Below are 23,767 nucleotides of genomic sequence, written 5' to 3' on the forward strand. Positions count from 1 at the left end.
GTGGAAATAAGTACAGATGTCTTCTCAGAAACTTAGCCCATGACCCAGCTATGCCATTCCTGTGGATAGGATAGCCACAAAGGACTCCATCCTCTGTGGGCATCCATGTTTCTTGCTGCTCTCTGCATGGAGGTAGGCTAAATGCCCACCAACAGATTAACAGGTAATGAAGACGTGGTGCGAATGCATAATGAAATTTTACACAGCTCTAAAAACCATGAAATTTTCAGGAAAACAGGTAAATCTGGAAGGTAAAATAGTAAGCAAGGTAACTCAAACTCAGAAAGACAAAAACTTCGATGCTCTCTTTCATATGTGGATCCTAGTCTGTAGTGTAGGTGTGGGGTCTGTGGGTGTATAAGTCTTAAAAACTAGAAAGGAGACAGAGAGGGTAAAAGTCAGTGATGAGGAAGAACCTGGGGTGAGCTAAAGGACACATGGGACATGAAAGAGGAAGAGACTCGGGGAAGGACAGCTTACAAAAGGGGGGTCAGGGACAGCAAAGGAGTAAAGAGATGAGGAGGAAAGAGAATCTATCATATCTTGTTCAAAAATGCTTTAATGTTATGTAATACCTTGCAGAATAGTTAAAATAATATTAAAAGATTACTTTTAAATGCAAAAAGTGCATACAGACATTTTTTGGGGGTGGGGAGGAACAACTTCCCCTTGCATTCCTATGTACTGCTAGTTTGTTATTACTGATCTACTCTGAGTCGATTATGGCTCATATTTATTTATTTATGCTTCTACACAACAACCTCTGTGAAAATTTAAGACAGTTGCCAGAATTGCAAAGTAACACTATTTTAGATTATTGTAATGTCTACATTAGCATTCACGGCTACTTTCAGGATAACTCTAACATGTAAGCTAGCGTTAAATGTTTTATTGGTGACTTCATGCATGCAATGAACGATAACTGGTAACTATTTATCAGGCCTACCCTCCGTTCTCCCCTGCATTCTCTCCCTGATACCCCCTCCCACCACCATTCCCTCCCAATTTTGCATGCTTGCCCCCCCCCCTTTAAACTCACAGGGTGCACTTAGTGCAGCCAGCATATGCATGGGTGAGGGCTCCCTACTGGAGCACAGCTGCCCTTTCAGGGGCTGCATTCTTCCCACACTCTCTTTAAGTGAGAACATTGCCCATCTACAGCCTTGAACTTGCATTTCTCCTGCCTCAGCTTTCTGAGTGCTGAGATTACAAGTATATGCCATCAGACTTAGCTTCTAAAGGTATTTATATCTAACTTTAATTTGCATGTCATAACATGAATCTTGCCATCTTTATTTTTTGTTTCATTTTACTTTTTGAGATATGGTCTTTATTTTGTAACCCTGACTGCCCCGACTGCCCTGGAACTTACAAGGTAGACTAGGGTGGCCTCAAACTTAGAGAGATCCACCTGCCTTTGTGTGCTAGGATTGAAGGTGTGGATCTCTACACACAGTTGAAAAGAAATCCGCTTCCCATCACAAGGAACTTCAGATTTTATAAGATGTTATTAAAACTACAGGATAAAGCCTTTATTAATCCTTAGAAGTTGTAAGAGAAACATCTCCATTCAGCTCTAACGACTACAGTTCTGGCTGGGTGTGAAGTATAGGCAAGAGAGTAACATTCAAAGGACAGTCTTGGCCTGCGATACAAGAGACCCTGTCTTAGTATCTTCATTAGCCCCAAATGACTACAATTCTCTTAACATATGGCAGATAGACTGTTTCCCAATATGATGCAAAGCAAAAGAAGCAGTGATTATTGTGAATAAAAAGGTTGGCACTGATAAATGGATAGGTATAAGGTGTACCCTAGAGCCTACCTAATTGGGTCTGAACAATTTATAACATTGGTTAAACTTACAGTAAGGAGTAACTAGCAACTATAAATTAATCATATGATATAAAGCCATTAAGTTTCACAAAATATATCTACAGAAATAAATACTTATATTTCTGGAGGGGTAGCCTTAACTAATTTATTTTCCGGTTTTGTGAACCAGAGTCTTATGATTCATTCCAGCATGTAGCCACAGCTTACATTCACTGTCTTAGTTGTCAAGCAAAAAGCCTCAGGCTTAGAAGAACACACTAAAAAGAAAGAAGACATAATTTTGAATGGCTCACTCACTGGGAAGTTTGTTTGTTTTTTGTCTTCACCTTTCTTTCCACAATTTGAGAATCACCAAATACCTTACAAAAATTTTAGGGTAGTTGCAGTTAATCATATATCGAGAACTGACTGCTAAGGCAGGGGTACTGACATCAATAAAGCATGAGGAAAACATAAGTCCATAAAAGGCAACAGTCCTATTTTTACAAACAAAGGCACAAATAGAAAAGGAGAATCAGTTCTCTCTTGTTTAAAAACTATATAAGACATCTGTAATAATAATTTTTAAGGGCTAAGAATGCGAAAGTCTGGCTAAATGAAGACAGAATCTAGATCCCTACATAGAGTTTTTTCCAAACTCTGTATAGGTGTAATTCTATTCCTAGGTTTGATCATGAAAGTTGCCTGGAAATTCAAGACTGAAAATAGCCAAAAAGCAAAAGGAAGAAAACTGGAAAGACAGCACAAGTAAAAATCAACTTTTGCTAAAATATACGTAATGAAATCCAGTGTGTTATAAGAGAACGGGCAGAGTCAGAAAGGAACCTCAACATAAGTGGCACACTGATCTTCAACCAAATATTCAATTTCATTCAACCAGAAAAGGAGACATCTTTAAACAACTGTGCTGGAAAGATGGATGTGCATTTACGGTTGTTTGAATGAGAAGGGGCTCCATAAGCTCATATATTGAATGTTTGATCCCTGGCTGGTGGACATTTTTGGAAGGATTAGTAGGTACAGTTTTGTTGGAGGAGGTCTGTTACAGGGGTGGGCTTCGGTGTCTCAAAAGCCCATACCAGGCCCAGTCTTCGCCTCCTGCCTCTTGCCTGTGCACCAGGAAGTAAGTTCGCAGCTATTACTATAGCACCATGAATGCCTGCTGTCATGCTTTCCACCAAAAGATGATCATGGACTCTGAGACTGTAAGCAAGACTCCAATTAATTATTTTTTAAATATGAGCTGCCTTGGTCATGATGTCTCTTTATACCAATGGAACAGTACTAAAACTGTGTAGAAGAGATAAACCTCATCTCTTACATCACCCTATCTACAAAAATCAATTTGAGGAGAATTACAGACTTAAATACCAATAATGGTACCATACAACTTCTAGACAAAATGAGATCTCTGTGGTACAGCATCATTTTAGCATCCCTAGGCTGCACTGATACTGTGTGTTCCAGTGGTATTCAGGCCTGGCCTCTTACTGAATCCTGGAATATCACCTCCAAGCCTCTTGTCTAAGAATAGTGTCTAGAGCTGCCATCTTGCATCCCACATGTATGTGCCTTGTATCTGCTGGTCTGCCCAAGACCCCTTGAGTGCGAACCCTAGTGCCCTCCCGCGGCCCCATTTCTACTCCAACAAGATGAAAGAAACGATCATGAACCAGGGAAAACTTGCCAAACTGCAGACACAAGCACGGTGGTTCACAGAACAGCCACAGCAGATGATAAAAACTGCAGTTCTCCTTAAAGAGGTTAGGGGTAAACAATATCTCTGGTAATGAAGAGCTGTGGATGGAAAAGCACCACTTGCTACTGAAGAAGGTGATGAGGAAGTTCCAGATCTGGTGGAGAATTTCGATGAGGCGTCTAAGAATGAGGCAAACTGAACTGAGGCAACTTCTGAAGAAGGTGACATTTGCAGAAGTTACAGGGGCTGCTATTTTATATCACAAATGCCTTTTAAAATTCTTATGAATCTGATAAAATCTAGATCGCTAACATTTTTAAGCCCAAGCCCCCTGGACACTGCAGTTCTTTTCAGTTTTTGCTTATCCACAATTCATTCTTTGTAGCAAACTAAGCTGAAGAAGCCTGGGAATAAAGTTTGGAAAAGGTTAATAAAATTCTTTGCCTAGTAAACAGCGACAACAACAACAAAGAATAGTGTCTAAAAACACCCAGCCCTTTGGCCACACCAAATAGTTTACAATAATGGGATTTGTGGAAAATACATGTTTTTGTTGCCCCAGACCCTGTTACACACCATTAGCAGGTGGACTTCTTAATTAAATTCACTCTCCACTCTTCCGTCATCCCTCCCAGATGAGCCCCCTCCTCCTTACATAGCCCTTGTGTCAGATGAACCTCTAGAGAGATTGAGACTGAGTAGCTCAAGTCTGTCACTACTAATACTCTCTACCTACATGACTGAGCCTCCAATAAAACACAAAGTGGCATTAGGGCTTAGCTGGGTCCCTGGCATGTACTATCATACACAGCTGCTAGAAGCTCCCTCCCATCCAAGGTTCCAGCCTTTTACTCCTCTTAATTTTGATTTGTACTTTTTTTTTTTCTGTAATACGCTTTAAACATGATTATCACTAGCTCCTCTATTACATCACTGTGTCTGGCTGACAGTGTTGGTAGCTGCTATAAGAGAAACCAAGAGTGGGAAACAAACAGCACTGGGAGAAAAGCAAGGTAAAATTAACTTCATCAATATTAATTTTTTTCTGTTCATCAAAAAATACTACCATATAACCTGGAGAAATCTAGATATCAGGAGATACTGTGAAAGAGGTGGTGGAAAGACTGTGAGAGTCAGAGAACTAGATAGAATACCTGCTATAAGTGTTTTCTTTCTTTACTTATTTATAAATAGATAGATTGATAGATAGACAGACAGACAGACAGTTCCTTTAGCAGCATAGTTGTAATAGTGGGTTTTCCCTTAGGCCCATAATCTATCTAGTCTCAGGTTCTTGGTCACTTTAGCAGTGTCAGGTTCTGTCTCATGGAGATAGTGGGTATCTGCTCCTATAACATCTGTGACACCATTGAACCAGTAGTTTTTTCAGGCAGATTGCAGTTATAGATCACAAGCTGGGTGATACTGATGATTATCCTATTTTCTCTGGTATCATGAAGAAGACCTTCCAACATTAGGAGCTTGTTATTAAAATCCAGTGTATCCCCTTCCTAAGATTCTAGTTACAAACCAGGGCATGATTCCACCAAAAGTCCCCCCCCCCCCAGAATAAATGAGTCTATAAGGCTTGTTTACAGAACACAGGCAAGGGGTTATTCACAGGAAAGTGGGTGACCCCATAGTAACTATACTGGGAAATCTTCACACAGTATGAAAGCTTCATAGCCACATACATGGAGCCTCTTCTATACTTTCCCTTCTTCCAGATGGCTCACAACTGCCTGTTGCTCCATTTGTAAGAAGTCTGAAGTTTTCTTTTGACTGCCATGGGTACCTCCATAATGCATATACGAACTCTCCCAGGCATACATACATCCTCCTGCAGCATGGAGGTATGAATTCCTTCTGAATCATGAATTCATTCCGAAAAGTGTGATATTTGAGATTGTATATTGGAAATCCAAGATAAATAAATAAATGGTGAAATACATGAATCTAGAGAAGGAATACAACTGAAGACATAAATTAGGAAACCTTAAAGATGAGCAAAGTCATGGCCTAGGCTGAGGATCTATAGGGAATGAGTATAGATAAAAAAGCCTGGAAGGGGTCTTGGAATTCAGAGGACGGGAAGGAGAAAAAAAGAGCATATCATTGTCAGATAAGATTTTGTGCCTTTTATTGAACCATATCTGTTCTTTGTTAGTGATTTTATGTTTTGTCAGTTATATATACTACAAACAATTTCCTAATCTTACATTTGTCTTTTGATTCAGATTATTTTATTTTGAGTGTATCTACTCAAAAATATCCATTGCATTGGTGGCAAGAGGAATGGCTCAGGAGGTAAAGATACTTGTTACTAATCCTGACAACATGGTAGACAGAGAACTGACTCCCTCAAATGGTCCTCCACATGTTAGCCTTGGCATGCACATACACATACACAACCACAAAGAAAAACATAACAGACATTAAAAAGTATTTGTTGTACTGTTAAATTAATCAGTAATTCTGACCATTATGTGTAAGGTTGTTTGTTGTTCTTTATTTCTGGTTTCTTAGCATGCACTTTAGAATTTATTCTGATGATAAGTTTTGCCAATATCCCTGCTGGCATCTAGTAACTTTTTCCTTGTTCACTGGCTTGTGATATTTTCTATTTAATACAAACGACACTTAAAATTGACCCAATTTCAATTTTAAGCTTTCAAATTGTAAAAGAAGGGCTTCACAGATGGGCTCGGTGGTTAAGACCACTTACTCTTTTTTGCAGAGGACTTGTGTTCAATTCCCAGCACCCACATGATGGCTCACAACTGCCTGTAGCTCCATTTGTAAGAAGTCTGAAGTTTTCTTTTGACTGCCATGGGTACCTCCATAATGCATATACGAACTCTCCCAGGCATACATACATGCACCCAAAATGGATAATAAATCTAAAAACACCTTACATTTTAAAAGAGAAGATCAAAGATACTTCTCCTAATCAACAAATGATATTGTTATAAGAATCTCAATATGCTTACAAGAAAGTGTAAAAAAATAAGTATTCATATACGTAAAATTAGAGGGCAGCAGGCTAAATAGGTAAAATGAAAACATGGAAGGACAGAAAAAGTACACAGCACATTCCATCTGTAGAATGATGTTGGAAATTGGGTATCAACAGAACACATAGTATTCATTGAGTGTTTTCCTTATATGGGGTCTTACTTACCAGGTGACATGATGGGTGAAAAACGGAAGTGCCTGATCTCAGCAAGTGTAAATATATATATAATATATATATACAATAAATATATATATATATATATAAAACAATATTTTTTTCCTGCATGAATGCCTGCAGGCCAGAAGAGGACACCAGATCTCACTCTAGACAGTTGTAAGCCACCATGTGGTTTCTGGGAATTGAATTTAGGACCTTTGGAAGAAGACAGTGCTCTTAACCTCTGAACCATCTCTCCTGCCCACAAGTGTAGATTATCATGGGCAAAACCTGACAGCTATCCAGATGGATGATGATGCTTTTTAAGGATGAATTTTCAGAAGGTATTGGGACAGTAGACAGGGAGACCACAGCCTGACAATAAAGACTGTCCTTTTGGAGGTGGTATGGGGAAGGGCTTTCCCTAGAAAGGGAATGGCAAGGCCAGGTAGGAGACATGCTGTGCTGCCAGGAAGAGTTGAAGTGCAAATGCTCGAAGCTAAGGTAAGAAATCCACACAGTGTGGCTGTGGCATAGGATGGAGAGGGGCACAGGTTGCGAGATGGTGGCACAAATACCTAGAAGACTAGATGATTGATGGCAAGAGGGAAACTTTGGAAGGGGTAATCTGAGATTTCTTTGGCTTTTTCATGAAAGGTAGCCTGCTAGTGAAAGAACATTAGGGATCTCCAGATAGAAAGCCCCTGTGTAACAAATAAACCTAATACTTTTTTTCCCTTTTAAAAGTACAAAAACTAAATACCTGGCATAAAGAGGAGAAAATAAAGATGAATGGTCAGTAGCAGGTCTAAGGGCAGGAATTTGAGAGTGATTGTTATATGGGTGACTCTGGTACCAAAAATAATCCCCGTCTAACATTCAGTAAAATTTGTTGAATTAGATAAACTAGTTACTACTTGTGAAACAAGACTCATATAAAATGAACAACTTGAACAGAGCTCCAAATAGTCCCATGGGCTGTGGACCTGGCTTCATAATTATATTTAACTATGGAACAGATATTCCCATCAAGGCTGGGTAAATCTGCACTAACACTGCACCAATTTTACTGTTGTAATAAAGGGGTTCAGAATTAAGTTTAAAAGTCAGCCTTTTTGTTGTACATTTTCCTCTAGCCCTTAAGCCACCAGTTCCTAAGTGGCATCATTTTAACGCAGAACACACTACGTATGAACTCGATAAATGTATATTTAGGCTGCTGGAGTTCTCAAAAAAAAAAAAAAAAAAAGCTAACGCACAAGAAAATGTTTAAGAAAAAAATTGGACAACTTGGCAGCATTTATCATTGCTAACATTGTTTTCTACAGTAAACTTTGAAATTGCATTCTAATTTGAAGTGGTTCTGGTTTGACAAGTTAACTCTTGAGACATCTAAGTGTAGTATTATGAAAGAACAGAACTGTTCATCAACCCTTTATGCCAATGTTAATTTCTTTTAAAAGTACGATTTTAATGTTTTTTATTCCTACAGTGACCCTTAAGATTTCTATGTATGCAATCACCGATGCACACACAAGATGCATTTATACGCTTATTTTGTAGTTTTAAAGCCAATTGGGAAACGCAATTTTAATTTTGTTACTGAAATAATTTAAAAATATATCATAGAACTGCCTCTTTTCATTCAACAGTAAAGATCCAGAAAGAGATTATGCCAAGTAGAACTATTCAGCTTTATTAGTGTTAGAAAAATAAAGCTGGTAACTTCAAAAAGTATTCTTTTGATATATTTTAAAATTTTCATAGTATGTATTCACTGTATATTCATAGTACATATTCACTGTATTACAAAAGGACATTTTCGTGCAAGTGTATGTTTCGTGTTGAGCATATCCCACCAACACTGCCTTCTTCCCCCCTTTCAGCCTTGTAGCAGCTAAAAACCATTCCATTGTGTAGCGATACTACATTTTCTTTATCCACCTCAATGCTGTTGGACAATTAGGTTAGTTCCAAAACTATTACAAATAGTTATACAATAAATGCTAATGGTAAGTATGTCTGACATGATGTTCTGGAGCCCTATAGGAGTGCTACAGCTGTGTCAGGAGGTAGATCTAGTCTCAGTGTTCTGAGGACACTACACACAGATTACAGGTAACCACAGTGCTTATATTAATTCATATTACCACTGTCCTAAAATACTGTTTACGATGCCTTAAAGAACCTAGGCACTTATTTAACAAAGACTCATTATACACATTAGCCTGACATGCTAAAGTCTAGAAGATAATCTTGGGAACTACATAAAAGTTCCTGGTGACTTCATAATGCCTGCGATTTGTAAGTATTGCCAGAAGTGTACTCACCGGCTCTTACTCATAAGGTCGGCTCCCCGTGCTTTGTAGTAGTCTAAATTGGGGTGGAACTGGTAAGTCACTGGCCTTGGATTTCTCTAGAGAAAAAAAATACAATAAATTAAAACGAATAAAAAAAGACAGGAATGACTAAAACGACCACTTTAATGTCCTATACACATATAAGAAATTTAATAATTATCATGTTTGAATTTTGTTTCCAGTAGTTCTTTCTTTAGTTGATCAGAACTGAAAAAAATTCAAATATATTTTTCTTTTTTAAAAGAATTTTAATGTTTTTCTTCACAATTTATTCATTATATATCCCGATTGATTCCCCCTCCCTCAACTCCCCCTGTCCCACCCTTCTTCCCTCCTACCCTCATCCCCTTCCCCTAGTCTACTGAAAGGGGAAGTTCTCCATCTGCCTATAGCTTGTTAAGTCTCATCAGGACTGCTTGGATCCTTTTTAACCTGTGTTGTTGGTCAAATAGATTACTGTAAGCAGATTGTTTTTATAATGCTTTCCATTACTTTTGAATGTAATTTTCAAAAATGAGATAAAATTACAGCAAAACTAAAAAACTACTTGATCTGTAACACAAACACAAACCATCAAAAGAGGCCAAGGGACAATAGGTAGAGGAAAAGTGAAAATAACCATGACTGTCTGGTAATCAGAAAACTAAAAACATCCACTAGATGGCACACTGAGTCCTAGTTAACAATTTCAATGGCATCTAATCTTATTTATGACTTTAATAAGTGCTCAAAATGTGTCAGCCAATGGAACTATTAGAAGCATGACCATTAAACTGACCAATGAAAACTGACCAATGCACATTTCCATAAAATCACAAAAACTGCTCTTTCTGCCATTTAATATTATTTCTAGCATGGCACAAATGTCCTTAAATCATTAGGCTGGGTGTATCCATTTAAATGGGCAGCTACTGTACTAATTATTTAAATGTGACACGATCTATACAAACAAATAAAAATTAAATATACTTACATTTTACAAAAATCTCAAAAAATTTACACCATAATTTAATTGTATATCACAATCACATGTTAAATTATATGCAACCCCACTAAAATGTTTCATCAACTTTTGAATGCTTTCTAATATTCACCTAGGCATTTAATTTAGGTAACAACTACGTGTTTGAACTGGAACATGAACTGTTCCTTTTGAGATCTAGTTAGACACAGAATTGCTGGACTCTATTTTAATAGAAAAATGCCTATATGCTTAGATAACCATCCTTGGAGACATAATTCCAAAACTGATATGCTTACATGCTAGTGTGGGGTAGAAAGGAAATATAAATTGTTAAGGTAAACAGTTTGAAATTCATCAAGCTAACAAGCTGTATCTTAATAGCCATGAAAGACCTTTTCTCTTTTGCTGAAAGGAGAGTATTTATACAGCTCAGCCCATTCATATCTCTTCCAAGCCAGCCCTAATCATCTGACAGAAATGACAATCCCCTGATTTAGCTACAGCCTCTATTCCATTGGTTTGGTATTCAACACAGATCTGTAATAATCAAATCTGAATTGCCTTGATGAAGATAACGGATGCTTCCATGACTACTATACTATTAAGTCTAACTGCAACTTTTCTTTCTCTAGGAATTACATAGGTTACTCCTGGTAGCTGATGACAACCTGAACCCAAGTATAATGGAAAAATAAAATAGAGGTTCAAGCCACTGGCAGACTACATTCCAGATCACAGTCGTTCATGATCTATTTTAAAAATTAACTTCCCCAAAACTATAATTTATGACTGATTCTGTACTTTATTCTCTGTACCTGGAAAATCATACTGCTTTTGCTAATATGAAAGGCTTTTCTCTTCTGACTTTCAACAATATAGTAAAGGATCATGCTACTTTTTGTTAGAAAATAATATAAGAGCAATCCCGTGGAACAGTTTCCTGAAACATCTTTATAAAGGAACGACAAGCAATTCAAGACATGAAGCGCTGATCTAGCTAAGCACTTAAAGCCGTTATTAGGAACAACGATCTGACTTGAGCACATGAATGGGCTCAGTATTGCCTTCACTGAGACCTATTTAAATTCCCGGGAGACTTGCTAGAATCGAAGGTGATAGTTTAAAGTACTGCAATGCTGGGAACAACATCAAAACAGTAAAAAAAAAAAAAAAAAAAAAAAAGAAAAAGAAAAAAGTTGATATTGAATAACTACATATGAAATACTAAGAAAATAAAAAAAAAGTTACTGTTCAAAGTTATTTAAAAGGTCTCCTGTTAAGATGGTGTCATTTTAAAAACACAAACATAAAAACAAATAATCTGGACAAGCACTGTGAAAATAGATAATGTAAGCCACAAAACCAAAAGTTTGATAATTAAAAATTATCTAACAAACACATTTAAACACGCACACACACACACGCACAAAGCAGATGAAGTAGTGGTTCTCAACCTTCCTAAGGCTGTGAACCTTTAGTACAGTTCCTCATGTTGTGATGACTCTCAAGCATAAAATTATTTTTGTTGCTACTTTGTAACTATAATTTTGCTATGGTTATGAATCATAATATAATTATCTGATATGTAGGATATCTAATATGTAACCCCAAAGAATCTCAACTCACAGGCTAGGAACCACTGAAAAAGAAAAGAAGCCATGAATTTGAAAGAGGCACAAGAAGGAAAGAGAAAGGAAAGGATGAAATAAATGTAATTAAAAAAAATGGCTGCAGCAGGAGTACAAAGTGAATACATTGTAATAAATATATAAATAAAATTAAATTAAAAACAAAGTCATCAAAATTTAAAAAAGAGGAAGCTTTCCCTAAAAAACAAAACAAAATGACTATCATACCTTAAATATTTCAATACCCATCAAAAATGCGGCAAAACCAAATTAAAACTAAATAGTTGATCAGAATCATTATTAATCATACATATATACAGATATACGTATAAGACGGTATCAACATGAAAACAATTCTTTCCTCAGCAGGATGAAATTAGGAATGAGCAGAGTTCTAACTGAAAAGTAAAGAGATACTTTCCTAATTTTGAGCAATTTCTCCCAAATATAATGTATAAAAACATTATAGTTCTTCTTTATAATCTTTATTGGTGTGTAATTTTTCTCTAAAATAGGAGGCACTAGACTTTTACATATGCATAATCCTGGATGTAGAAGACTAGATCCCATGAGAGTTACAATTTCTCACAGTACAGAATATGTTAACACCTTTAATACCATGTCTTTTTAAAACCATTTTCACAGATTTCAGACTACACAATCACCTTCAAACCAAAGAATATTAAACTCAACCAAACACACACAAACACACACACACACATATGCATAGAAAGGCAAGAATATGAGGGAATCATATGAAAATCTTGGAGACCAAGTGACTTACAGAACCAAAATTGATAGCAGTAGACATCAAAGTCTTAGAAGGGAAAGCAAACTAATAAAGCTAAATCATGCAGTGGCTACTGGCTTTCCAACATACTTTTATTATTTCCACAAGATCCCCAAACTACTTCTATAAAGACTAAGGTCACCTATCTGTAAGTTAGAATTTCTACACTGCTCAGGTCTTTATCAAGAGAGATACCTGCTCCCTAATGTAAATCCAGCCAGGGGAACTGTATCGGAATGGTCAGCAGCAAACCCTGTGGCAATTTTAGTAAGCCAAGTCTTGTCTGTAATATGTCACACTCCTCCCCTCTTAGTCTACTCCACCGCAACATTTCAAACTTAAATTCAAACTTAACTTCTTATTGCAATATAGAAATATTTAAGTGCTAACTCTATGAAGACTAGTTAAGAACAAGATACTGCAAGAAGAGCATGTCACTAACAGATGGAACACAATAATCTTTCTTGTTGAGCCTGACAAAAATCAAACTCAAGCAAAAAAATGTCCCTACAAATAGTACTGTCTGCTTTAATGTCCTCATTTTTTCCCTTCATCTGAAGATAAGTATCTCTCTCCAAATCATTTTTGAAGATCCAGAAAGAAAGCCTGAAGTGTTCATTCCCTTTTGAATAGAATAGAATCTTTCAGAGGACTTTTACACAGACACATGAGAAGAGCGAAGAAGAGAGGAACCCATGTTAGGTACACTGGTCTTAATGTCCTTTTGCACCATGTCTATTTAAAGTTCCTCATTGAAGACAGACACACTAGATGACATGCAACAGTGAGGCATGCATCCGGACTCCTGTCTGCTCCTTAGCACCTGGGAAATGAGCCACGGTCTTGGTTTAGTTTCACCACCTGTGAAACTGCAGCAGGGAGTCAATGGCATCATGAAAATAATGTGTCAGGCACTTGATACAATTTCAGTGATACAGGAGCTATAATAAACTCTCACACCACTGAGCACGGACATACAGAACAAACTCTGACCTAGAAAGCAGTTATGATAGTATGACAACCTAAAATCCATGATATTTAGTAGGTAGAAAAAGTAATGTTTTATGCTTCTAATAATCACATGTTGTGCTAGGAAGATGTAGTAAGCATAACAGATTTTGTATGCGGAGGAGAGGCTGTCTTATTATTGGATAGGAGTATACATACTTTGAAAAATATAGAGCCACACTATTCAGAATGTGTTAGCTTATGAGACTTTAATAATCATGTGGTCACCTACAATATGTCCAAAGTATTACCATTTTATAGTTTATTAGCCACGATTTTAACAATAAGCTAAACTGAAAAAGTTCTTATACTATTCAACAAAAAGAACTTTATGCTTGTAGTATAATTTGTGTCTTGACATGAAGAAAATATGACAAATAAATTACTCAGTTTTCTTTCTCCCAATATCCTGTTACCAGTATTTATTTTTTTATAGCATATCAGATTAGTAAAGAAAAAAAAAGGCTAAGAAGAAGAAATAGCACTGTAAAAATATGTGAAATGTTTTTGTTGATGAAAAATTCCTTTATTTTAGTGAATTAGTGAATATATTATTTCTTCAATGTTCAGGGAAAGGCAACCATCATTAAAAGAAAATACAAGCAAACAAACTGCTCAGCTGTTTACAAGCAAAAAGCTCTAGAGGGATTATCAGGACCCTAAAGGCAAAGCATTCCAGGGTTAGACAAACATATGTTGCAGGTGTTTAGAAGAAGCAGGTGGGAGAGCCTCAGATATGGCAAAGAAGATAGTTTAATACAACGTGACGGACACAACCTTACCACATCCACATCAGAGATGCTCGGCAAGAGCAAGCAGAAGCTGCGAAGCAGACACTCTCCCGAAACAATTATCCTGGTAGTGCCAAGCAAACACAGTTTTTCTCTTGTAGTTTTATGGAAAATAAACACTACCAATTACAAAAAACAAAACAAAACAAACCTGAAGGTATTTTAAAGCTGGAACAAAGAACAGCCTGAAATAGTGATCATTATCCAAAAAAGATAAGGATGAAGTATTGTTGCTTTTATTTAAACAAATATTCCTAAGGAGACAGTTTGCTGTAATATCCCCTCTTTGGTTCACTAGGCAACATCAGATTTATCATAATTCTCCTAAAGCCTAAGATATTTCTATATTAAAATGCTAATTGTGCCTTTTCTTTTGCCTGTAATTAAAGCTGGAGAATTCTGTGGTCTGATATTCACTGATTGCTAGAGGGTTCACAGAAGGTCCTACCATCCTGTCGCTTATTACCACACACCACCCCATTATTAAAGTACAGATACAGTGATCAAAAAGGCAGACATTTCACACACACAAACACACACACGCTGAATATTATTGTAAACACAGATTTTGTACCTATATCCTTCCATGTCATTTATCTACGAGTTGAATCTCATATATTATTTGTGATTGAGCATAACAGCCATTTTGCTATAGGAGTAAAATATATGCTGGCTAGTACATCAAGCCATTCCTTCCCATATTAGCCAATGTTCTCTTTGTAGAGCAATTAATAAACAAACAAACAAAAAAACAGCTTAAATGTGAGCTCATTTCAAATGCCTACTATAAAAAATTTATAAGACATCAGTTTTTGAAAAATAAAATCTGGGTTTTTAAGACAATATTTGAAAATCTGAAAGGTCTGAATATAATGCATTTTCAAGTTAATAGATATTCATCTATGAAAATGGGGAATATAAAATTTTCTAATTTGGTAGTAAGTTAGACTATTAACTCAGTACCAAGATTAAAATGATCTCCTCTTATATATACTAGTATCGCCTACATATTTTGTTAAGAAATATCATATTAGGAATAGAATATGAACATATTATGAATAGTGAGTATTAAAACTCTTAGGGCAATTAATATAAAAATTTAGGTAAAAGAAAAAGTTTAAAAACAAGAGTAAAGCCAACATTAATTGGACAACTATACAGACAAAACCTCTGAACCCACGCCAGCCTCATTTTAAATAGTGAATAAACCTAATTCCACAATGTGACACCCCCATCAATGCCCTGGCACACTAAGCCCTCAGATGGCAGAGAAGCATTTTAAACTACCTGTGCGTTATACAGAATTCTAACTTCACGCAATAAATAGATACCAGAAGAGAACTATCTTTTTCTTTTTTTCTAATGTTGTTTACTTTTTTGAACTCAGCATGCAGGCGGATGCCAGGGTAACACTCCCAGCACACCCTATATTTGATATTTCTATATATGGAAAGGAGGAGTTTAGCTGTCCCACTTTTCTTGGTCATGAGTACTAGGCCTCAGAGTATTCCTTTAAGGTACACATGCTCTTTCTTTTCTAGTATCCATTGAGCAGAGGCCAGGGACTTCTCTGGTTTAAAGAATTTGAAGTCCATTTGTGTGTTTCTGAAAATAATTCAATCCTTTCCAACGATTATTGAATTCAAGTGATAATTTAAAAAAGAACAATTTTAAGAGTAATTTTAGGGTTTCTAGACTTTCATGAATAGATTTTGTGTATTAGAACACTCAAGAACCCTGGTTTGAGAGATCATGGCCCAATTTCCTCCCTTTTAAGTGTCAAGATAAAAAAAAGTGAAGTCCTACACAAGTAGAACTAGAAAAGGAACCCAGCACAGCCATGCTTTTGATGCAATTTTGGAAATAATTTCAATGATAGAACATCTTGGAATTTAAAGATCATTTACTGGAAAAATCCATTCACTTAGGCATTTTCCCCACCCTCAGATACTTTTTAGTTTACCACAAAATTATCAACAAATAATTTGTTTCTAAGTGAACAAGGCCTATAAAATGTCAACTAATGAAGATTACTATACAAATCCAAATGACAGTTTTGGTGGGTGTGCCTAATTTTCACACAATAAAGTATGTTAAATAAGAAGATTAGTGTCCAGCTAGTTAGACTTTAGTATGTCTTGGCTATTTTATTCTGGACTATGTGCTACTATAAAAAGTACATTTGTATCTCGTACAAATTTCTGGAGTAGAGAAAAACTGGGAAATATTTTCCCAGCTTTAATCAATAAGCTCAGACATGCTCAGCTTAGAAATCAAAGTCTCTTCAAATGTCTAGTGGTGATGAAGAACACAAAAATTTCAGGTGATTCATAATGTCTAGGTTATTGAGCTTATTTTACCTTAAATTTACTTAGTTAAATTTATTTATTTCTAAAATTATAATATAATTAATTTTATATTATATAATTTATATAGCACATATAATTTATACACATATATGCAACTTATATATACACATACATACAATATATAGTTTATATACATGTCTATAAATGCATATCTCTACATAATTACATGAATATAATTATATAATTACATAACACAAATACATTATTTATCCCTTGCCTCCTCCAAGCCTTCCCATATACCTTTCCTTGCTCTTTTTTTTCAATTCGTGGTCTCTCATCATAGTTATTACATGCGTGTATGAATGTGTATTCCTCAACATAACCTACTCAGTCTGTACAGATTACTTGGATGCATGTCTTCAGGGATGACTGGTCTGTCTTATTTAGCTACCTGCTGTGCTCCTCCCTGGGGAAAACTATTTCTTCCACTTTCCGTGTTTCTAAGTAGCTTGTCGTTCGTGGGCTGAGGCCTTGTGGGCTTTCCCCCATTACTTGGGCATGTCTACTGGTGTCATCCTTGTTCAGCTCATGTTCAGGCAGTCATGTTCGTGAGACTTTATGGGTGAAGCTTCTGACATGAATAGGAGACACACTCTTACAGCAAGCTCCCTTGATTCTCTGGCTCTTAACACTTTCTGTCTTCTTCAGTTTCTGTAAAACATTTTTGTTAACAGTTTTCTCAACTTTGTTTACTGAAAAAATGTATTTAAAAGACACAAACTGGGGGGTCTGGAGAGATGGCTCAGAGGTTAAGAGCACTGACTGTTCTTCCTCCAAAGGTCCTGAGTTCAATTCCCAGCAATAGCCAGAACTACGGAGACACCCTGTCTCAAAAAACTTCTAAACCTCAATAAGACACAAGGCAAAAACAAACAAACAAACAAACAAACAAACAAACAAACACCAAAGAAACAAGTGAACTCTGTTACTGGTATTGTGTTTCTACAACAAAGTATTAGCTCACCTCCATTAAAAGTGCTCCTTACTAAGCACTGAGGCTTCAAAAGCTCTGTGTCATTCCCACTGTGCTTTCAGCCTCCTGTTTGCAGTCTGAGATAAGAGTTATTGGCTGTTCCTGATGCTGTCTCTTTGATTTCCCGTAATAGACTATAAGCCCAATTAAAAACTCTCCTTTGTAAGGTGTTTTGGTCGTGGTGTCTTAGCACAGCAATAGAAAAGTAACTGAGACACTCTGGCAAGCTCTTTGGTATATCTTGTTTATAGGTAGTCATCCAGCATGTGGGATATCCTAGACACGTTACTAACAGACATAAACATGAGCCCATGAACATTCTATGCAGATGATAGACATATATAAACTAATCATAACATAGGGCAGGAATTAAAATACCTGAACATTCAGTATTAGCATACTATCTTACAAGAGTAGTTTGATGAGAATAGCGTGGAAATCCACAGGTTGCTTCATGTAAGAGGGGGCATCTGAACTAATAATTAGAGGAATCCATTAAGCATAGAAATGTGAGCAGTCTACTCTTACTCTAGCAAACTACTATTCTACCTCTACAGATTTGCCTAAGGTCAATGCTTTGTATTACTAAGATCAGTGTGGTATCTTTTTGACCTTTTTAACTTGTTTTTTTAGTTTATCTCTGAAATAGCATCATTCTAATTCTTTTTCATTGACAAATAATATCTGCTTATGAATATACCACATTGTGTTTGAGACATGTTGTTTCCACTCTCTGGTAATTATGAATAATTCTGCCTTGAATATTTTCTTGCTGTTTCTTTGTACTTATATCTTCATTTCTCTTGGATTCTGCCAATGTTTGGAACTGCTGAGTCTTATGATAATTTATAGTTGACAATTTGATCCTATTTTCCAAACTAGTTATTCCATTCCTACGAGCAATACAAGAAGTTTTAACTTGTCTCCATGCTTGCTAATACTCATATTACTTATATTCTAGTGTACATCAAATGGTTATGATTGACATTTCCCTGGTGAGAAGTTATGCTCAACATTTTGTCAAGTGCTTTAGGATCACTTGCTGATCTTTGGAGTAAGAACTCTTTCGCTTCTTTACCCATTTTGAATTTGGTTGTCTTTTTTATTTTTTATTATAAGTTCTTTCTATATTGTGAGCATAAAATATTTACAAGGAAAATAATTTTGCTAATATGTTCTTGTCATCTATGGGTCATCTTTTTATTTTTTAAAAGATGATTTGTGAAGAATATACATTTTAAATTTGACTAAATTTATCAGTCATCTTTTAACACTTTGCTTTTCATATTATAACTGAATTATTGCTCAGCTCAAGATCACAAAGATTTACTTCTGTGTCTATTTCTGAGAGGTAGATACTTTAGATTTTATTTTAGTCTGGATCCTAGTGCAAGTTTTGTATGTCATGTGAATTTGGGACCCTTCCCATGTGCATATGCTTATCTAAGTAATTTCTTAAAATAATCTTCTTTCTTTCCCTTGGTGAATTGTTTGTTTCCTCTGTCAAATTTCCTTTGTCTGCTACAAATAAAAAGTGTTCTGAACTCTCTACTCTCTTACATGGATATATATGGCAGCCATCTTGATTGTAGGTGTTTAAGACAAGAAATATGAGTTCACCAGTTCTCTTTATTTTTCTCAAGATTATTTTTACTTTTCTGAGTCAGGCTTCATTTCTATATGAGTGTTGCAACTAGCTTTCCCAATTTCTGAAAAGTTTAAGATAACAGTTGAATAGAAAGACGGTATTTTATATGCTGCTACATTCACCGCATGCTGTACCATCTTTCAGCCATTAATTTCTCAAGCGTCTACCAGAAACAGGAGGTGGGACCCAGGAAGAACACATCAATTAGAAATGAAGGCTGCCAAAGACTGCCTTCACCTAGCATGGTGGACCGCTTAAGACCTTCTAGCCTGTGTTTTAAATCAATATAAACTACTCAACTATTCTTTCTCATGGTTTCTATATTCCAACCGAAGGGATATTAGATATCAGCTAATTTGATTCTTTTAAAAAAGAAATGACTTCTAGAAATAGAGTTGTTTACTTTAAGTATTTTTAGTTGCAAACCAAGAAAGTTAACTACTTGCTTAAAACAAAACAAAACAATATGATGAGATGAAAAAAAGGCTACAACCAGGAAGTTCCTTTGCTATCAAATCGCACAAACAAAGTGAGCTATAAAGGCTGCTCCCATTATCACAACTGAACATTTTCTTGTCATCCATATATTTGTCTCACTTGTCATACATTCATTCAGACATGGCCCCGGATGCTATTTAGGACAAACCTTTCAAGTCATGTATCACAACTGTTACAATCTTACAGTTGTATTACAACCATACAGGGAATTGCTAGCCTTTAGCTAGCATTGTTATTAAAAGGTGGTAGTACTTATATATGTTCCGGTAAAAAGAACCAATGTAAGAACAGCTGAAGCTTTGTGCATTAAAACCTCTTTAGGACTTTCCTTTAGGGTCCCGGTAAGTCCTGACTGGTAACAGCCTATTCTATACTAGTTGTGTCATATTTTGACTACCACCTGTGTACATACTCTTAGACTAAAAGGGTTAATCAACTAGTACAATGGTAGCTATGCTCTTTCTCAGAGAAAAATAGCCTTTCAAGTTTCTATGAAGATGCTGCAGCCTCCATATAGAATGTAGGTAAAATTCATGATGGCTAGGAACTGGATCAGAAAAATTATACATATTCATTTTTCACTATGCCCTTACTAAAATGTTAATTCTCATAAAACGTTGGTGAAGATGATAAACTATAGTAGTATTGGCAGTGCCTGACACATGGTCCCCAGCAGGATTACAGATACCTTTATCACATTAGAGTTGATGATAATATCTTAAAATATCAGTAATGATCCGAGGATCTTCTATGTGTTATTCGAAACAGAAATCATACATCACTGTCACAAACTTTCATAATACTTGCATCACTTTTTTCAGTACAAGTAGTTTTTCTTACAACTCCATAGGTTTAATTTTATGTATTTAGAAAAATGTTAAAAGTCTTCTGGAAAAAGAAATTAAATAGTAATTGTATAGAGGTTGAAAGGAGGTATCTCAGGCCCAGTGGACACCACAGGAGCCAGCAGCAGCAGAAAGAAAACTCCAGGCAGTGACACCTCCATCACCTGCCTCCTGCTGATGGAGGAGGCACTGCCTCAGCAAGCATCCTGGTGGGAGAGACATTTTACTGGAGCTCTCCTGTGATGATGCAACTGAAAGCTTTGAAGATGTTGGCCACTCTCCTGATGCCAGGGAAATGCTAATGCAGTAATCACTACACTGATGATGTACATTTCACTGACGTTAAACTTAAATCAAACCCTGTCAACAGCAAGAAATAAAAAAAAAAAACAAAAACAAAAACAGAGATGAGAAAGAAAATATTACAAGGACTCAACAAATCTAAAAGCTGTTTTTTTAAGAGAGAGAGAGAGAGAGAGAGAGAGAGAGAGAGAGAGAGAGAGAGAGAGACGGGGAGAGAGAGCCCAAAGCAATGGAATCAGAAATGAATAAGGAAACTACAACAGACACCAAAGAAATTCAGAGTATTATACAGGAATAATTTAAAAGCCTGTAATGCTCAGCATCTGCTTTGATACCCTGCAGGGTAGAGCCTTTTAGAGGCCCTCTGTGGTAGGCTCCTGTCCTGTTCCCTGTTTTCTCCCTCATCTGATGTCCATCCTCTTTGCCTTTCTGAAAGGGGATTGAGAATTTTAACCAGAGTCCTCCTTCTTGATTAGTTTCTTTAGGTGTATAGATTTCAGTAGGTTTATCCTATATTATATATCTAATATCCACTTATGAGTGAGTATATAAAGCCTGTGTGTCTTTTTGCTTCTGGGATACCTCACTCAGGATGATCTTTTCTAGATCCCACAATTTGCGGGTAAAGTTCATGATTTCCTTGTTTTTTATTGCTGAATAATATTCCATTGTGTAGATGAACCACAATTTCTGCATCCATTCTTCAGTTGAGGGGCACCTGGGCTGTTTCCAGCTTCTGGCTATTACAAATAAAGCTGCTACAAACATGGTTGAGCAAATGTCCTTAATTGTGTACTTGAGAATCTTTTGGATATATGCCTAGGAGTGGTATAGCTTTATCTTGAGGAAGTGCTATTTCTAATTGTCTGAGAAAGTGCCAGATTGATTTCCAGAGTGATTGTACAAGTTTACATTCCCACCAGCAATGAAGAAGGGTTCCCCTTCCTCCACAACCTCTCCAGCATGTGTTGTCACTTGAGTTTTTTATCTTAGCCATTCTGATGGTGTAAGGTGACATCTCAGGGTTGTTTTGATTTGCATTTCCCTGATGACTAAGGATGTTGAACATTTCTTTAAGTATTTTTCGGCCAAACTTTGGGCAGAGTGCAGGGAATCTTATGAAAGAAATGGGAAATAATAAGACTTGGCGAGGACAGGAGCTCCACAAGGAGAGTAACAGAACCAAAAAAATCTGGGCACAAGGGTCTTTTCTGAGTTTGATACTCCAATCAAGAACCATTCATGGAGATAACCAAGAACCCATGCACAGATGTAGCCCATGGCAGTTCAGTGTCCAAGTGGGTTCCATAGTAATTGGAACAAGGACTGTCTCTGACATAAAAAAAATTAGCCTGCTCTCTGATCACCTCCCTCTGAGGGGGGAACAGCCTTACAAGGACACAGAGGAAGACAATGCAGCCACTCATGATGAGACCTGAGAAACTAGGATCAGAAGGAAGGAGAGGAGGACCTCCCCTATCAGTGGACTTGGGGAGGGCCATGTGTGGAGAAGGAGGAGTGAGGGTGGGATTGGGAGGGGATGAGGGAGAGAGCTACAGGAGGGATACAAAGTGAATAAAGTGTAATTAATAAAAATTAAAAAAGCCTGTAATGCATTAAGCTGGAAGATTAAGTAAAGTGGATAAGTATCTAGACTCAGCTAAACCACCAAAATCACATCAAGAAGTGAACAACCTAAATAGACCAATAACAAATGTGGAGATTAAAATAGAAATAAAAAACCTTCTAGCTTAAAAAAAAAAAAGAAAGAAAAGAAAAGAAAAAAAGAAAAAGTCCAGCTAGCAGAATTCTACCAGATTTTCAAAGATCTATAGCCAATCTTCTTAAGCTATTCAAAAATATAGAACCAGAAGGAGCATCCTCCCACTCCTTTTACAATGCCTGTTTCTAGCACTAAAACCAAGTAAATACAAAACAGAAAAAACTAAAGACCAATATTCCTGGTCACCATAGACTCAAACTCAAAAATACTCCATAAAATACATGCAAACAGAACACATGCATATATATATAAAAATATCCACCATGACTTAAGTAGGATTTATCTCTAAAAAGCTGGAAGGGTTAAACATATGCAGGTAAATAAATATAATGACCACATAAAAGGACAAAAATCTTATGATAATCTCAATAGAAGCCAAAAAAAAAAAAAAAAAAAAGCCTCTGAGAAAACCCAACATGGATTCAGGATAAAAGTCCAAAAAGGGGGCAATCCAAGATGGCGGTGCCAGGGGGACCAGCAGCACAGCACAGTCTGCACAGTGACCAGCAGATGGAACTCTGGGCCCTAAAACACCAGTGATTGTGTTTTCCAGGTGAGAGGAAACCCCATGGTATGGGATTCAATTGGCTTCAGGTCACCCAGATAAACTGGAAGAGTTCCCGGGTCCTGCCAGGTGCTAGTTCATCAGCCCAGAGCCACACGCTGCCGTGCTCTGAGCACCCTCCCAGACTAAACTGTGGGCCCCACAACACCAGAGACTGGGATTTCCAGTCAATAGAAAACCCCACAGTTCAGGAAGGGATCAGGACTGACTTCAGGTCACCCAGACAATCCATAGAAAAGGACCCGGGTCCAGTAGATACCCTGCAGCCAGCCCAGAGTGGCTGTGGACCTGACTCTCCATCTCAAGACAGAACTGAGGGCCCCAGGGCACCAGAAACTGAGTTTCTCCATTGGGTAGAAACCCCATGGTGAGAGGAACAGCAGGTCTGACCTCAGAGCACTCAGCTTACACCCCTCCCTTCCCGAAAAGTTCTCCGGAAAAGTTCCCGGGCTCCTGCAGGCACCCAGGCACCCAGTCTCCAGCAAGGTAGCATCACCACCTGCGCCTGTGTGTTCTATTTGCCTTCCCAGACCGA

At 36.9% G+C, this 23,767-nt stretch overlaps 1 protein-coding gene across 5 annotated transcripts in view; it reads right to left on the reverse strand.

The window, feature by feature from the left end:
* Tbc1d5 (TBC1 domain family member 5) overlaps positions 1 to 23,767 on the reverse strand; it is a 434,903-nt gene that overhangs the window by 77,426 nt on the left and 333,710 nt on the right. For all 5 annotated transcript variants that reach the window (XM_060369652.1, XM_060369648.1, XM_060369651.1 and 2 more), the window contains one exon: positions 9,038 to 9,123. In XM_060369652.1, coding sequence (XP_060225635.1) covers positions 9,038 to 9,123 — 86 coding nt within the window. The remainder of the gene's footprint in view (positions 1 to 9,037; positions 9,124 to 23,767) is intronic.

The sequence above is a fragment of the Meriones unguiculatus genome, chromosome 16 (genome assembly GCF_030254825.1).
Source record: "Meriones unguiculatus strain TT.TT164.6M chromosome 16, Bangor_MerUng_6.1, whole genome shotgun sequence".
Classification (NCBI taxonomy): Eukaryota; Metazoa; Chordata; class Mammalia; order Rodentia; family Muridae; genus Meriones; species Meriones unguiculatus.